Consider the following 14,334-nt stretch of genomic DNA (forward strand, 5'->3'; position numbering starts at 1 on the left):
CTATGCGCACGTAAATTGTCAGTAGACCCCCCCATATGCAAGCTTACACATTTAGGTTAACCCCCTCCTCCCCCCTCCATACGTACTGAATGGATGGCCCCTAAGTAAAGCTTTTGCTGAAGGGTGCTGGAACAAGAATGCTTTTAAGTGTTATCCCATTGCACGTGTGAGGTTTCCTGGGGTAGTCCAGTTTCTTCTGACATGCATAACATCTAACCAAACAAGTGAAAATTGAGCTCGAGCTTCAGGTGAGTGAGCCTTTCCTGAATAAAATAAATCTGTTACTGCAGGTGCACAAATGAGACGCAATCATGTATTACCGTACCAGCTCCACTGCGGCGAGTACTCATTTCCTTTACGTACGTCCACTCATTCGAGATTGGGTTGAAAGCCTCCACAGAGCCCAGACACTGGCGAGAAGCTCCATCATATCCTCCCACAGCATACAGAATTCCTGCGTTCAATTGTCATACACACAGAGACAACGATTTTCTTAGACTGCTAGAATAAACTTAGTTAACACTTTTTTTTTTGTTTCGATTTAAAGCTTTCGTGACTGCAGGGATTCATCTTCTTGGTTCTTTCGGTAAAGTCACGTAGAGGGGAAATAATAAAATAATAAAAATAAAACATAATAAAATTCTCACGACGTTTCGGCCACAACAGATGACAGTATATAAAGATACTGATGGAGCCAGCACCATGTCTATCATATCTGCTATGTTACCTCTCTTCCACAGCAAGTGGTAACTCTGTTGGTTTGGTTCTTGCACCCTGCTGGGCCCCAAGAGCTAAATTCCCCACAGCAGCCCTGCACGATGTCAAACTAATCTCATGGGAACTTGAAACCCCGATCCCCACGCTTGGTTATTGACCCACCAACTTTAGAGCTCAGATGATCCCAGAACCAACTGTGAGGTCAAGGGGTAAATGCTGAAGTGAGATGCAAGCGCCGTTATGGCACTCACTTGATTCAACTTCCAGGCTTTGATAGTAACAATATGAAAAAAAAATACACCTCAAGAAAACTTTGCAAGAAGAAAATATACATATTCTTGGTTCTTTCGGTAAAGTCACGTAGAAGGGAAATAATAAAATAATATAAATATAAAACAATAAAAATTCTCACGACGTTTCGACTGCAACACAAGCAATCATCATTGGGTGTGAAATCCACACCGGCGATGTTGTTGTCGTGAGAAAAATTTCTTGCTGTGGATTTCACACGTGATGATGATTGCTTGTGTTGCAGTCGAAACGTCGTGAGAATTTTTGTTAATATTTATATTATTTTATTATTTCCCCTCTACGTGACTTTACCGAAAGAACCAAGAAGATGAATCCCTGCAGTCACGAAAGCTTTAAATCGAAAAAGAAAATATACATTAAGATCGTCTTGACTTTAATTCCCTGACTGCAGAAGGTATAAAGAGGAAGAGTAGCAGGTGGTAATAGAACCAAGCCCAAAGAGCCTTGGCCCTGGAGAACCTGGTTACCAAAAGTCATGGGGAAACAAGGCATTAAAATCGCGACTGAACCAGCGATGTTGTTGACGTGACACACCAGCCACTTATTTTTGGCTGAGCTAACATGCTCCTGCATGACTGCACCTAAATTAAGCAGCCAATTCAAATGACACAGAGCCATGATAGAAGTTATTCAATGTGACCAACAAGGTTGGCAAATACTCAAAACTGAGAAAATTAACTGTTGTACAGTGTGCTACATTCCACACTGCTGCTTCAAAATGCACGCACACACAAACAGTTTATTGCTTTGGATAAATGTACTTGTGCTTAAAATCAAAATCTGGAGAAATCTATGACACAACCCAAGGCCAACATAATTGCAGCCTGGTACATTTGGAATTCTGATGTGACTCTACAACAACAACACCTATATGAATCATCAGGATTGAGTCATGCACTTGTAAATGCCTCAGCCACAAGTGTGAATATGGAAAGCCAAACATAGTACAGACAATTCTCATCACACTGGAAAGGGTAAACAGCTGCTGAATGGATGTATTGCGTTTTGAAGAGAACAGTCTGTAAAAGCATTAATAAAGCATGATTTTAAACCCATTCCTCTCTACTAGGGCCATACACAATTCAAAACTCAATTGTTCTAAAAAATAAATAAATCTGATATCCTTAAAATGCACAGTTCACACAAATATGTGAAATGGAAATAAAGATGCCCGATTTTCATGACTTTGTCCTAACTCATGGTCCTGCCAGAACAGATAACATTGCACATCTATTCATGAAGTAAGCTACATATGGACGCAAAGCATAAAGTATAGCTCCAAGCGGGGGTAAATAAAAAAAATATATGATCAAGTACCGAATGTACCTGGGTGGTTGCTTTCACAGTAAATCTGACGTTACACCATTTTCTCTCGTCGTTTTTTTGCAAGCAGTCTCAGAGTGTTATGAAAATGCCCGAAGGTCAGACACTCGAGTCTATCTGACAAGAGTAAGCTGACAGCATCGTGATGCAATGCAGGGCAGACAGGCACAGTGGAGAACGAGGTACAAATATTAACTCAGCCAAAGCACAGGCAGGGGACTAGGGAAACAAAGTGGTACACAAAGAGTGCTCACGAACACAGGCAATCAAACATTATTTGAACACTGGGGGGGGGGGGGCATATATTTATGTTGAACTTCTTTCACACTGTATGTAGCCAAACGCTAATTAGAGGCATGGGGGAAGGACAATGAACTAAACACAAAAAGCAGTTTAAAAAAATGAAAACAGCAACTTAAACATACACTGACTCATGTTGCCGTGCTGCTATAAAGCAATACAATTATCAAACAATCAATGCCAAAGCTGGGTGATGAATGTTAATGTTTTAAGCATTTAAGCAGCAGCTACATTAAAGAATTATACACATTGACAGCATTTCCTGGTGCACATTCAGCCTAAAGATAATCTCCTAGTGTAGCAAGTAGGTGCTAAACCTTGAAACCCCTTGAAAACGAAACAATTTGATAGTTTAGCAATTGCTGATCACTGTACAAATACACTCAAGACAATAGCACATGAATAGCCTACTTCTGTGACCAAATGATAACATATAATATTGTAAGTGCACACAAATTTGCAAAAATAACATTCAACTGTTCATTTAACTGATGTGCAAATATCAGAACAGCTACATATGCATGAACCACCTTTTGAAAGTGAACAATGGAACCATACAGAGCAGCTTGCGATGTTTCTTCTGTTATTCTTAGCATCTAGGTTGGTTTAGTTAGGTTGAAGAGAACTTGGCATTAACAATTAATCATACGGCTACTAATGATTGTCTTGTGTGACTTAGACAAATTGCAGTGACACACAGTTTCTTAAATACACTCGATATTAAGTTGAACCAGAAACAATAGCAGTACAAATGAGACGGCAAAGACGGGACAAAAATGAATAAATTCTGCAATCGAATTGTGACCCTGAATCATAACAATTTAACAAATGGCTGCTGAGTTCCCATCCATACACCAATCTCTTACCATGTGGGTCTGTGGGGATTGTTGGCTGTTAGGCATGTGATGAGTGATGAGGTTGTGATATGGCAGGGATCCACATTGGAGGAGTGTGGCTCATTTTGAAATTGACATATTATCATCGTTATTGCTATTGCAGAAAATAGGGATTAACATTTTATAATTTAGAAAATGCACTTGCACATTAAATGTCTGGATATCACAACTAAAGGCTTTAGTTTCATATAAATCTCATATTTGCAGAGGAATATATGACCCCTGATGGAATATACAATTATCTGCCTAAGGGGGAAACAAGGCAACTGCTGAGGAAGGCTTGGAACCTTCAATGTTTTGCTTTATTTTTGGTTGATTCAGAGTAAAAGCCTCAAAATTCTCCCATAAACATTCAGAAGTACTCGGCTGGATGTTAATTAGCTGTCGGTATTTTTTGCTGTAATTATGTATATAGAGTTGAGAGACGCCAACATGAACGGTCATGTTTCTATGGCCAAATATATATTTAAAATCTCCATTTGATTGATTGGGATTCCTACCTAGTCTGTAAAATTTACCCAATTACACTACAATTCCAAGGTGTTGATGAGGCAAGATGGGAGGACTCATGGAGCCTGGCTGGCCTAGTGCAATGGCCGTTGAAACATATGCTCGATATTGAGTTAAACATTTTCAATTGCACACTGGCAGGTTTCGGGATCAGCCACCAGGAACGCCACTGCGACCTCGTGGATTACTATTCAGACCACCGTGATTTCCACTTGGCACCACCTGGCTGAATATTTGGCCCATAAAAACCATCGGGACTACCACTGGGACCATTGGGCCCACCAGGAGAGACACATGGACTATTGCTATTGGGCCAATTCCATGCACTAGGCATCGGCCATACGTATAAATTACAATTTTGGTGTACGCCACCAGCTGGAATAGGGGCTGATACCATGACAGTGAGTTTGAAATGTTCACTCCTCTCTACGTGATCCACCAACTTCTGCCTCCGAATCATTGGATTATAGGTGTGGACTAAAGCTCCAATATGCAGCATAATAATATATTCTTGAATTCAATTGTCACTTATCGATTACAATTCTATACAATGTCAAAAACAATAATTTTGTGAATCGAATTGTAAATACATGGTTAACAAATATCAACGACATGCTTCCTGCAGCTTTAAAATTAATAAATTCACATTGAGATAAAACAAGCATCCGATTAGCCATTCAGAATGTGACCCAATGTTTATTGGGTCACAATCAGATCCAATCTCAAACTGTATGCATTTCTGAAGTTTAGATTTAAAGCTTTCGTGACTGCAGGGATTCATCTTCTTGGTTCTTTCGGTAAAGTCACGTAGAAGAGAAGTAATAAAATAATAAAAAATAAAACATGAGGACGGCTGCTTGCGTTGTGGCCGAAACGTCGTGAGAATTATATTATTTTATTATGTTTTATTTTTATTATTTGATTACTTCCCTTCTACGTGACTTTACCGAAAGAACCAAGAAGACATTTCTGAAGTGTTTCCAATTTTTACTGAAGAAAGTGGGTTAATACAATTCTAAAGCAACCAAAGCTACGCCCCCCAAATCAATCTAACTATAAAAACCCCGCAAAACTTGAGTGTAATTAATGCCTTGGATTAATTTGCACAATATAGGGGACGATCTGCATTCGTCACGCCAGTTATTACCTCCGACAACACCTACACCCACACTGCTGCGCCGGGTGTTCATGGAGGCCACGTGCACCCACTCGTTGGTCTTGTAGTTGTACGCCTCCACCGTCGCCAGCCCTGGAAAACAAGCCAGCAACAGCCTTGCAGTCCTCAACGTCTTCTCACCGATGGACACATGACACTTGTCTGATTAAGCAGCACGCCTTGAAACAGATTGGCATATGCGTGTGGTTACATTGTGTTGTACTGCTCAAATGATTGCTTTGCTTTTAACCACTTAATGCAATCTTAAAAGGGATTAAAGTATATGCATTTAAACGTGAATGCAAGCTGACTATTCAGACAGATATATCTTCACACAATGCAATTAACTAAGTGAATGGCAAAATTCACTTTCTCGTGCTGTCGAAAAGGCATGGTTAGTCCAGGGTACAAATGCCATTAAGTATAAACAGATTGTCCAAAATTGTTATTTTTAATTATCTTTTCACTTGATATTAAAACAAAAGGATAATTTGCAACATAAAATGAGCCAGTATTCAGGTCATGGTCCCGCCAATACAGGTAAAGTAATGATCAAAATTCATTGCTGCAAATGACATACAATATATGGACCTCACGTGATGGGAATACTCCGATACAACCCAGCTTGTGAATAAGTAACTCTCACGATGTTAGTTTTCCCACATTGGATATAAACACAAGGCATGAATGAGTATGACATGCAGACGCAATGTTTATTTAAACCACATGAGATCCCAATGAGACTATCAATCTATTTTTAAACAAAGACCTGGGTTATAAAAGCATGCATGTAAAAAACCGGGTAAAGCAAATACAATGCAACTACAAAACACACACAAGGCAACTATGGAGGATAGCCTTGGACAATTATCTCGCTAATCTTGGGAACTTCAATGAGTTAATTTGGTGTGGCTGATTCAATGTAAATGCCAAAGATCATTGACTGAAGCCACTTGCAGTGACCCATCTGAGTGTTGAGTCTTGGCCAAGGCTAACATTACCGGTCTTAGTTGTGAACAAACAGTGTAAGTAAAGCAATGTCCAACCAATGTTAAATATTTCAGCTTTGGAAGCCAAATTTAACATTGGCTACGGTTATAATTGGATGGCCTATTCTTAGAACATTCGAAGCCGAAATGGTGCTGAGCAAAGTGAAATGAACAGGCACCAATGGGAGCTACCACTCTCTCTCACCGCCACCCCGTGCGACACCACCGTATTTTGCCGTTGTGGTTCTAGCCGCTTACTCACCCGTGCTGCCGTCGAAGCCGCCCACGGCATACAGCACGCCATTGAGCACGGCGGCACCCAGCGTGCTGCGCCGGTCCTGCATGTTGGGCGCCGCCAGCCACACGTCCTTGGCCGCGTCGTACACGTCCACGGTGCGCACGCGCAGGGAGCCGTTGAAGCCACCCACCGCATACACCATCCCGTTGAGCACCACCACGCCTGTGTCAGCATGTACAGGTGAAGACAAAGATCCCCCGTATAGCAATTAAAAGACTGTTGGGGCAAGTGCTGTTAGTGAGCACTGATGAAGGCCAGAACACCCTTTTGTCTCCCAGTGGTGATGTTTACACACCGAAACCAGGTACTCATTTGAGGCCGAGTCGAACGAGGGGAGGCCCATGACTGGTTCAGATATTCGTTACTGGTGTTGGTCGTGATGCGGGAATCGAACCCGGGTCAGAGTTCATAGTGCAGTAACGCTAACCTGGTACACTACCGCACCCCACATGTGCAGTCACACACACACATATGCAGAATTACTAAATTAAACCCACAGACTAAGTCAAAATTCTTACAGGTTGTTGACCAGACTAAGACTAGAACCAAAATCTAAATAATGAGTACTAAATTAACAATACTTCACTGCTAGGATGCCAAGATGTTAGATGCATGCTGAGGCCTATGCATGAATAACTCTGTGGCCGTAAGGTGGAAATGAATAACAATGAACTCGATGAACTTATGCAGTGTGGTAAAACTTTTACAAAGGCTGTTAATGAGAGGTCACACCAACTGAGGGTTGTGATAACTGTATTTTGTAGACTCATGTTTACGTACATTATATTTTATCGATAAACATCTTCATACTATATTTTACATCAATTGGGGCTACAATATTGAATAATAAAGCAGTACATTTTTTTAAATGTTCTTACATTTTTGCCTCAGTTGAAACATATAAAGGCTCTAACGCAGTTACAAATCATAGTTACAAATAAATGATTTGTGCACCATTTATATAAATTTTACAAAAATACTTGAAGCCGCCTTTTGGCTATATCTCCCACAATTGTCATCTATAATAAACTTTTAGCATTCAACTAATTCTAAAAATGTAGTTAATTGTGTAGTTCAGATGGACAAGAGTCAATGCAGTTAGTGTATTCTCCAGTGCGTTTTTCCCATCAACCCACTGAAGTGAACATTTTGGAGCCAGTAAGGGCGTTCCACTAATTTTTTTCTCAATCTGCAATGTAGTGTGCGCTTCTTCAATAGAGGAAGAGCAAAACTACATAAACTTTCCGGAAGCCCGTGTGGCTATCGGATCTCAACATTGGCATTCATCTCCCGAACATATTGCCAAATGCAAGAAAATAATTGCGTGCAATGAATGTTGTTGCACTTAGACATGTGTCCACTTAAGAGCACCGAGCATTTCAGTTTCATTTCCTTCAAGGCAATCACTTCGCTTCTTAGCTGCCCAGGGTTAGGCTATTTGTTACTTGCATGATAATGGACAACTAACAACAGCACAGCATTGTAAAATGTGCTCTCTGAAAATTAAGGCTCTCAGCAAAATGGTCAGTTTATAATGTTGTGTTGGAAATGACAGCACACGCTGCATGCTGTTAATTTAAATGGTTCGCCAGAAAAAAGATGACAAAAAATGTGTCTTATTCCAGTTGACTGGGAGGTGAGAAGGTAATACTTTTGCAATATCCTCCACCTAAAATATGTCTGAGATTGTTTTACTGAAAATGCTGTTAAACTAGTCTCAGCTGGCATAGATATTAGACTATACGAACACTTAAAGCAGAGGAGAGTCTGGTGCATAGATACTTGCAGTGAGAGTGCTTAACAATGATCTCTTTAACAATACCTTTCATGTGAAAGTTGTAATATCCGAGTTGTACAGCATGTAAATCAGAAAGTGACCCAGATGCAAGGTTTGAGATTTTCAAAATTCTCAGCGTATGCATATGTAAGCATACACCGATGTTGATTTGTTGTGATAGAACATGCTGGCAACTTACGATGCACTGAGCAAATATTACAGTATTAATTTTTCTTGGTGAAATTGAACAAACATATTTTTTTTATGTCATCAAAGTGGTACATGTAAAATGGCAAGAACTGCACCTTATTGAAGTACTGTCACTGAAAAAAGACAAAATGGCAGTGAAGTAGAGTGAATAAGACATATAATTGGTAAACAGGCTGATTATAACTTTGAAGAAGTAAAAACATATGAGAGTAAAAAAAAATTGAACATGATGAGCAGAAAGTGTATAAACCAGTTCAGAATTAAACAGACTGTGCATGGATCAGCATGTGACCTAATAAAAATCACGGTCACATCCTGATTGACTTTGCATGATCAGCTCACCCAAAAGAATGATGTTAAACATTAAACCCAAACTGCAATACAAAATTAATGGGATAAAGACCCCCACGAAGTGCATAAACCTGTCCCCCTAATGTCCAGCATTGCTGTAATGAACCCAAGCAATGGCTTGGGTTCAATTCCCAAGTGATGACTGCACTTTTATATATTTATTTAAAAGTCATACATTACACAATGCAAAAACTGACAGAGAATATTAATTAAAAAGTTTTCCTTGCTCATGAAATTCTAGACTAAGCCCTAAAATCCCAACACAGGGCATCTGACGCTCCACACTACAGTGACAGTGGTCGTCATGGGATAGTCTCAATGTCAATAAACAAAATTGCTTCTCAGTCCAAGTGCATTCTTTTGACTTGCATACCTAAATAGTTTAATGTTTCTGATATTATTTAATGGAGTACTGAATAGTACATTATCATACAGTTGTTAAAATGAAATCCCGAGAAACAGATCAGAAAAGGATTTTACCCCAGAATGATAAATTTAACAAATCATGGGTCTGATCCAATCAAGATCAGAATTCTATTGGAGGTGCGATTGGCCCAAATGTGGTCAGATGCAATCACGCACAAACCATGCACCCAGAGTGACCAGCTATTTTAAACCTACGTCATCACTTCTATGCCACAGGATTGAGCAAAATCTTGAGTGCCAGCATTGAATAAGTTGATTGGTTGATTGAGTAAACGTGCGAGTAGGTAAATTAGAAGGTGAGAATAAGCAATGATATGAGCAAGGGAGTGAATGCAGCATTTCAGTTTAATTTGCTTCAAGGCAATCACTTATAGCTCCTAAGCTGCCCAGGATTAGGCTATACATTACTCGGCTGATAATGAGCAACTAATAACAGCGCAGCATTGTAAAATGTGCTCTCTGAAAATAAAGGCACGTCAGCAAGTGTGCCAGTGCTTTGGTCGGTGAGCACACGTATGAGTGAGTGGGTAAATGAGTCCTGTGAGCAAGTGTGCATGTGTGTTCTGCTGACCAGCCCTGCAGCGCCTGGATGGGAGTTCACCCACTTGGAACCACCTCTCCTCCTTGAGGTCATAGCACTCCACACTTCGGATTGCCTTGGGGGCTTGGCCACCCACCACAATCATCACCTGAACAGATAGGGAGAGATGCAGAGGGAGACAAAGACAATGTTTAAAAAAAAAGCTGAATTTCATTTTGCTTTTTGTGCTGTTAATTGATTGTCGTTGTTTAATGTTCCATGGTACTGGTTGGGTCTCATTTAATTTTAAGGTAGGTACCTTCATCGAGTAAATCTTTGATTGCATTATCATAGTCCTCACGGGGCATCATAACAGTCGATCGACCCTTAACAGCAGCAAGGATTTGGATATCTTTATTTGCTCTCAATTCTCTTAAGGCGTTTTTGCTTCACTGAAGTTAATATTTGTTTTTGAAAAATTCTGTGAACACACTTCTATTATGATATTGTTCTTTAGCCTCAAGATTACTTGGTCAAAAGCATATTAATCTCCAACCGTATAACCAACATGCCGGTAATGTATAATAACAATGCTCCACACAGCACCAAAAAAATTGATTCCTAGACAAGCGATTTTCTGCATGTATTTGTGAGCATAAATAATCTATATCAGTTGATGATTCTTAGAATGCTGCCCCCATCTGTTCATCCAGCGGTATAAATTAATTTCAGTTTTCAGTTTCATTTATTTGGTATAGCCCTGTGATCCATTCGGCTCTTGAATCGGGTGCAACCGCAACAAACAAAAAACATGAACAAGAAAACATCTTAAAGTGACTATGTGAATATGTGCAAACAGAAAATCCAAGAAAAGACAGCAAAATATTGCAGAAAAAGCACCGCACACCAACGCTGTGTGCAAAAATTCCAGTGGGATGCAAGTCAAACAACAACAACCAGAAGACAACTTAGATTAAGGCCATCAGTCTAACTCCGTACTATAATAAACAAACATGGCCAATACACCAGTCAATTGGTAGATGTCTGGTCAGCATGGAAGAATAGGCCAAATACCATCTGAAGGGGCTCTCTCTAGAGCTCACTCTATTGGAGGCCCTTCCACCAGCAGTGATGTGAGAAAGCAGTTGTTTGGCTGCACCTTTATCATTATTTCCTAGTCGGTGAATGGATGCACACCGTTATACCCTAGAGCTCACCTTGGGGAGGCCCACAGGTGTGCGCGGTCGCGTGCGGTCCGACTTCATGAGCGCTCGCTGCTCGCTCGACAGCAGGTGGTACTTCATGGCCTCGATGAGGAAGTCCTTACAGGTGCTGTTGTTCTTCACCAGACTCTCTTCCTCCACACGCTGCAGGGTGGCAGCACAACCCACAGCACAACCCACAGCACAACCCACAGCACAACCCAGTGAAACAGCTGCAGGAGGACAGTGTAAACAAACGCATTGTGCCACAACACTGATAACCCCCACCAACACACCAATACTTTACCTTATTTTCTTGCATGTTATTTCAGGTGTTCCTTGCATGACACCCAACAGACTGTCGCCTGGTTATAAAGATGCTGACGGACTCTTTAACCCTGGCGAAGCCTACTGAGATTCAATATGTTTGGCAAGACGGAGGTGTAAATTAGTATGGAAGGTGATTTGTTGTTTATGTATCGTTTAAGTATGATTATGGATTTGTTGTCCGCTTATAGTATCAGTTATGCACATACTTTTTTTTGTATAACTAAAATATATTGAAGACTGAATCCTCAATCAATTATAATGCAATGTATCATTAAGTAGACTGTAAATTGACAAATAGCTTAAATATTATCATGCTTGTGCCTTCACAAAATGTTGAAATGTTTAATGTACACATGGAATGCGGCAATTTGCTGGATGGGCTTACTTTGGGATAGAACGTTTCATCATTAATAAAAAGAACCCTTTGTAGCTACATGAAAGCTATTCTGTCAAGGCAGTGCCTCCGCTCGCATCAGTCCTATTAATCAGTCAGAGAATTCCGAGACTACATTCCCAAGAAACAATATAAAACCTCCCCTAGCTGCTTTTACGACCCAACTTAAATAAACATAGTTCAGAAAGCAGATAGCTTAGCAAAGCCTTCGCCAACAATAAGACAACGTGCTTATATATTGAGCAAAAGCAGATATATTTAAATCTTGACTTAAAGCTTATATATATTCTCAGCAGCTCTCCCGCGATATTTAACACCTGATGACGATTGCTTGTATTGCGATTGAAACGTCGTGATATTGTTATTATTTTTATTATTTTTTATTAGTTGATCCATCTACGTGGCTTTACCGAAAGACCCAAAGAATTCAGATATATTTAGTACTGTAAACAATGTGTGCCGATGACCACACCATACCGAATGAGCCCAATCCCATCGGACTTTTTAAAGCAAAGCAGCAGTGCTTGGATAGGTGACGACTAGCAACAAAATAGGTGTAGTGGGTAATGTTGGCAGCAGAGGGCAGTGCAGCACAATCTTTTTTTGTTTTCTGTACTCCGCCCACCTTCATCAACCAGCACTAACCAGCGTGGTCAAGTATGGTCAAGTGGCTTTCACTGCTTGCATAACAGTGGGGGAGGCCCTCACCCAGCAGTGGGTTGATAAATGGGATGTATTGCACATGGACTGTGGGCTATGGCATCATACTTGCTGCTAGATTTGATTCTTTATACATGTTATGAAATAAGTAAAATAATATAACCAAAAACAGCAACAAATAGAATGACATGGTTAGTTGCACGCAGTGTGCACCTGCCAGTCCAGAGCAACATATCTCACACACTACCCAACCTAAATTGAACATACATATATAAATCTATTCTTGGTTCTTTCGGTAAAGTCACGTAGAAGGGAAATAATAAAATAATAAACATAAAGTGTAATACAATTATCACGACGTTTCGGCCACAACACAAGCAGCCGTGACTTTACCGAAAAAACCAATAATATGAATCCCTGCAGTCATGAAAGATTTAAATCGAAATATATAAAACTGTTGTGTTTTTTATTGTCGATTCAATAGCCACAACCTGTAAAAAAATCGACATGATGTTGAAATTCAGCAAATATTTTTTTTTATACTTGAACATGTTTAATACCTATGACGCATCAAAGTGCAACAAATATCACGCCATATTTTTGTGTCATTGTAATGCTCCCCCTGCCGGACAAGATGCCATTAAGTGGCACTGCAATGTGTTATATTATTTGGTCCTTTCGGTAAAGTCACGTAGAATTTTTTTAAAATTAAATAAAAATCATTAATGTAGACTGTAGCCTGGTTCTTAATCGGAGTGAGTGTACTGGTAGTCTATAATGTAAACTGTAGCAATGGTTATTAAGCTGGGTGAGTGTACTGGTAGTCTATAATGTCGACTTATTCTTGGTGAGCATTTCTGTGAAGTCCTGGGGGAGGGGAAATCCCTCGGCATGGAAAACATCGTGGGACAAAGTGGGGATGACCCTGCTGAAGCTGCGGTGTCTCAAATATTGGAAGAACTCATCTCCTGTGAGTGGCTGGCTGAGGTGAAGTACTAAAGGCGATCCAGAGTCTGAGACCAGGAAAGGCACCGGGCAGAGATGATCTCCCAAGCGAAATGCTGAGGGAGGGTGACGTTTGTGCACAGACTGCCCTACATGACATCATAACAGTCTGGACCACTGGATGGGTTCTGCAGGATTGGAAGGATGCCTTGGTGGTCCCACTCTTTAAGAAGGGGGACAGAACAGACTGTAACTAAAGGGGCATCTCACTCCTCAGTGTACCAGGAAAGGTCTTGGGAAGGATTATTCAACATCGCCTTGCCAGGCATGCTGAGGAGAGGCTTGCAGAGCCCCAATGCGGTTTCAGGAAAGGGCGGTCCTGCACAGATGCCATATTTTCTGTCCATCTGCTACAGCAGAGGTGTAAGGAATTACAACAAAACCTACATCTCTGCTTTATTGACCTGGTCAAGGCCTATGATACCATCAGTATGCCTGGGCTCTGGGTTATTCTTCATGCTTTCGGAGTCCCTGACCCTCTGCTCACGATCATTAAGGACCTTCATGATGGTGAGCGGGCCCAGGTAAAACTACGTGGCCGGGAGTTGGAGCCATTCCCTGTTCACCTTGGGGTGCGACAGGAATGTCCTCTGGCTCCCACATTATTTAACATCTTTTTCGACCACGTAATTCGTGAAGCCTTCGATGGCTATAGCGGAGGAATTTCCATCTGGTACAGATACAATGGGAGGCTGATCGATGCCCAGGTGCGGTCAAGGGATGACTCCCTATTGGTCAACCACGTTTTGTATGCCGATGATCTGGTAATTGCTGCTCACTCAGAGGAGGAGTTGGAGGCGCTGCTGCTGAACCCGGAGCGTGCCACTAAGAGGTGGGGGCCTTACCATCAGCCCCATCAAAACTAGGCACCTGCCTGGGTATTTTGTATCATCGGACACTGCACCCCCACAACTCCCAATTGGTGATGGGGTAGTTGTGGAGAGAGTGGAGATATTCT

At 40.9% G+C, this 14,334-nt stretch overlaps 1 protein-coding gene across 3 annotated transcripts in view; it reads right to left on the reverse strand.

Moving 5' to 3' along the window:
- Positions 1-14,334, reverse strand: part of LOC133350642 (kelch-like protein 2) — a 39,426-nt gene that overhangs the window by 7,212 nt on the left and 17,880 nt on the right. For all 3 annotated transcript variants that reach the window (XM_061565230.1, XM_061565231.1, XM_061565232.1), the window contains exons 8-12: positions 11,003-11,152; positions 9,837-9,954; positions 6,466-6,663; positions 5,206-5,307; positions 326-454 (exon numbers count right to left, since the gene is read on the reverse strand). In XM_061565230.1, the coding sequence (XP_061421214.1) occupies positions 326-454; positions 5,206-5,307; positions 6,466-6,663; positions 9,837-9,954; positions 11,003-11,152 (697 nt within the window). The remainder of the gene's footprint in view (positions 1-325; positions 455-5,205; positions 5,308-6,465; positions 6,664-9,836; positions 9,955-11,002; positions 11,153-14,334) is intronic.

The sequence above is a fragment of the Lethenteron reissneri genome, chromosome 34 (genome assembly GCF_015708825.2).
Source record: "Lethenteron reissneri isolate LAM-NWPU_2019-01 chromosome 34, ASM1570882v1, whole genome shotgun sequence".
NCBI lineage: Eukaryota > Metazoa > Chordata > Hyperoartia > Petromyzontiformes > Petromyzontidae > Lethenteron > Lethenteron reissneri.